Source organism: Natrix helvetica, assembly GCF_964273705.1.
Source record: "Natrix helvetica genome assembly, chromosome: 2".
Classification (NCBI taxonomy): domain Eukaryota; kingdom Metazoa; phylum Chordata; class Lepidosauria; order Squamata; family Natricidae; genus Natrix; species Natrix helvetica.
Genome location: NC_138552.1, coordinates 272,325,743 through 272,329,203, shown reverse-complemented (window position 1 = coordinate 272,329,203; position 3,461 = coordinate 272,325,743). Strand labels below are relative to the sequence as shown.

General features: G+C 40.0%; 1 protein-coding gene across 1 annotated transcript; it reads right to left on the bottom strand.

The window, feature by feature from the left end:
* Window positions 1-412: 412 nt before the first annotated feature.
* On the bottom strand, window positions 413-3,208 carry LOC309387956 (C-C motif chemokine 4-like). Its single transcript, XM_081944901.1, has 3 exons — window positions 3,015-3,208; window positions 2,114-2,225; window positions 413-810 (listed from the first exon to the last, which is right to left on the bottom strand). Exons 1-3 carry the CDS (start codon window positions 3,082-3,084, stop codon window positions 696-698), a joined length of 297 nt encoding a protein of 98 aa, XP_081801027.1. The 5' UTR covers window positions 3,085-3,208; the 3' UTR covers window positions 413-695.
* Window positions 3,209-3,461: the final 253 nt, after the last annotated feature.

Below are 3,461 nucleotides of genomic sequence, written 5' to 3'. Positions count from 1 at the left end.
CTAGTTATTGGAAGAAATCATTAGCGCAGAGAACCGGTTGTTAAATTATTTGAATTCCACCACTGCTTCCATCCTTTTGAGGTTGGTAAAATGAGGACCCAGAGTGTTGAGGGTAATATGCTGACTCTGTAAACCGCTTAGAGAGGACTTATAAAGCACTGTGAAGTGGTATATAAGTCTAAGTCCTATTGCTATTGCTGTTGTATGCTAGGAACATACAGAATAGTACCCAATTAATTAACTAATACAGCTATTAAGTACAGCTATTAATTTAACCAGGGTCCAAAATGGAACGTGAACATGTAAAGAGTGTGGTAGCTTATATATAGCATTAAGATTTTGAAAGTCTTCAGGCAGAGTTTTCCCACAATTTGTGGAGGAGGGTGGAAGGAAATAAGTCTTTAGAGATTAATAATATTAATAGAAAAATATTTATTAACACAAATATTTTTTCGGTTTCATGTATAGTCTAACACTCAAATACATAAACATATACAAACATATACAAAGTTCTTTATCTTGCACTTTTTTTCATAAATAAAATAATTACTAGGAGTGAACATTCATTCCCCAAATAAAATACTTTAAATATTTTAAAATAATTCCCTGAGATTGAAGTGCAGTTGCGCGTGGAAAATTGCTTGATTAAGCCAGTATGTATGCGATTGTGTTATGCCCTTAAGTTTTCATCTCTTCTAGTATGTCACAGTTGCACGAATTGTTCGGTTCGCTTTCAAGTAATTCATATAATCTTGAACCCACTTCTCAAAGGGATTGGCACACAGCTGCAGTTTTCTCCGTGTGATGAACCTGAAGGGAATCATAAGAAGAACAAAAATTATACCTTCCCATTTTATTTTCACACCAATTGCACTGCTTTTTTTTTAATCACACGTTCTGCTTCACCTGAACTCTGAACTCTGATTTCAAAGATTTCCTAACTGTTTTCCTTTAAATTATTCCACATAGCAATTATGCTAAGCACGGAAGGTATCATATGTGGCTTCAAGGACCTAATCCTCAAACTTTAATCTGGAAAACGTGACTTCCTCCCTGAAATACTGCAAATTACATAATTTCATTAGGACGACCATCCCAGATTGGGGTCCTCAGCTATATTGATTTGACCTCCCAGAATTCCCACGTTTCACCATAATAGTTACTCTGACCATTTTGATTATTGAAGTACATAGTTCTGGAGAGCATCATATTGAAGATGACGCATAAGAAAATGTAGTAACATTCCGAACATTTTTTTAAAAAAAGACCAAGTTTGCTATCTCATCACTTAATTTACATAAAGCACTAAACAAGGTTTATTTTAGCCATGTTTAAAATAAATGAGTTACTTGATTTTTCAAAATAAACTAACATTGTATGGATTTGTATGTCACTGTATAGATTTCCCTGACGTGGAAACCCTGTTAATATATTCATATAGATCAATGAAAGAAATGTCTTGTTATATCTGCTTTGGATAATACTGTCTTATATCTCTTTTTAATACTCTTATCTCTTTTTAATACTCTTACCAAAATAGTGGTAAAATGTACGGTTATTTAGAAAAGCTTATGTGAAAATTAATTTCCCAATATTGTTCCTAAATTGTGGGGTGTACTTTCTTTTCACTTTCAGAAAAAAAAAGTTAAAGAACACCCTCTTGGGCCAAATTTTTGACTTCTGTGAATAATATTTTTTGTTTTATTTATTTTAATAAAATAATTTTAATTGTTTCAAATTTGTTTAGATGCTTAGCTTTTTTACTGGCTTATGGGCAAAAAAATGAAGGTTGATTATGGCAATATATGCATATAATAATTAAATAATAAAATTGTCATTGCAAGACCATAATAGAGCTACTCCTTTTCTTTCTCATATTGTAAAATATTAGTGAGCAATATATCAGCTCTTTGCCTCCAAATGTCAATCATCAAATTTCAGGAGAATTTGGAAGTCACCTGTAGCATACGGATTATGTTAACCATCCTTGCTCTAGCTAGCAGGTACATATATGAAGAAGTAGTGGCGTTAGATCTATGAGGATGCTTTAGCCCGTCCTCACTATACCTGCTCTACACCCGACTGCTGAAATTGCTGCGGAATTGATACTTACACAACACCTGGCTGAGAGCATCTGCTACTTGTTTCATAGAAATTGACCACCAGGTTGCGTGGAATCTTCTTTTTTGTGTAGCTGAAGCAGCAGGAGGTTGGGGGATCAGATGCTATGGGAGGAAATGAAAACGCAAGTGAGTGGAAGAACAATTTTGGATTTCTGCAATAAAAGACAAATAAGGCTTGTAGTTGTCAAGAACTCATTTGTTTGTTTGTTTGTTTACTCTGGACTCCAGAATAAATGGAAGAAGAGGGCTAATTATTCAGCAATGTTGGAAGAGACGCTCTGCATCAATGCTTCCAAAGGGTTCCCCCACTTTCCTTACATAAAAACACTTATCAGAAAGTCTTATCTAACTCCCAGGTCTGGTTAGAAGCCCTTTTCTTCAACACCATGGTAACTTCCAACAGTCATTGAATGAATGGTAGTTACTTGTGGATAAGGTTACCCTAAGGCAGCCCCCCCCCCCACAACTTGGCAACTTTAAGACTTGTGGACTTCAACTCTCAGAATCCAGCTGGAGAATTCTGGGAGTTGAAGTCCACAAGTCTTAAAGTTGCCAAGTTTGGGGAGCCCTGCCCTAAAGTTTTCCTGAACTGCTCCTGTTTTTGATCAATAAGTTCCAAAGGGCTGCAATCATCGTTTGATCATTGAACAGCGTGGAAGGAAATCAATGGGCATTGATTTCGACAGAGAAGTTCTCAGACAACTTTCCCTTTCTTGGAGGCGGGGAGAAGCCGTGGAGAAGAGGAAAAGTGGTTCGGGACAACCGCTGCCCGCCCGCTCACCGTTTTCTCTTCCGCCCTGTCCCCTCGGGCTCGACAGGAAAGCGACAGACCCGTCCTCGTCCCTTTCTTCTCCCCCTTCCCTTCCCCCCCCAAGACTTGCCCGGACTGACCTAGAATCGAAGAACTCAGCATCAGCACCAGCAGAGCCAGAGCGGCGGCAGTTTGAGCTGAAGCGCGCATGATGTCGAGGGTAGGAAGAAGCGAGGTTGGCTGCTGAGAGATCCTGGAAAGCGACTGACGGTCTCCATGGTCCTCTTCGCTTATATTGGCGGGTTTCTAAGAGGGCGGAGGGGAGGCCGGGAATTCCCAAGCATGAGCTAAGCTCACTCCGAAAACTCCGCGTATTCAGCAAAGGGGCGGGGCTGAGAAGCGGATGAGACAAATCGGCAGTTCCCCTGCTGTGCCCGGAGCCAAGTCTTGGGCAATCCTGGAAAGGCGTCGCTCTCTCCTTCACCCGGGCGAAAGGGGCGGGGGGGGGGGGCGCAGCGGCTTCTCTTCGTTTTGCACCCCAAGCTGAGAGTAATCTCGTGCGCATTCTCGGAGGGGATTTTGGGGTT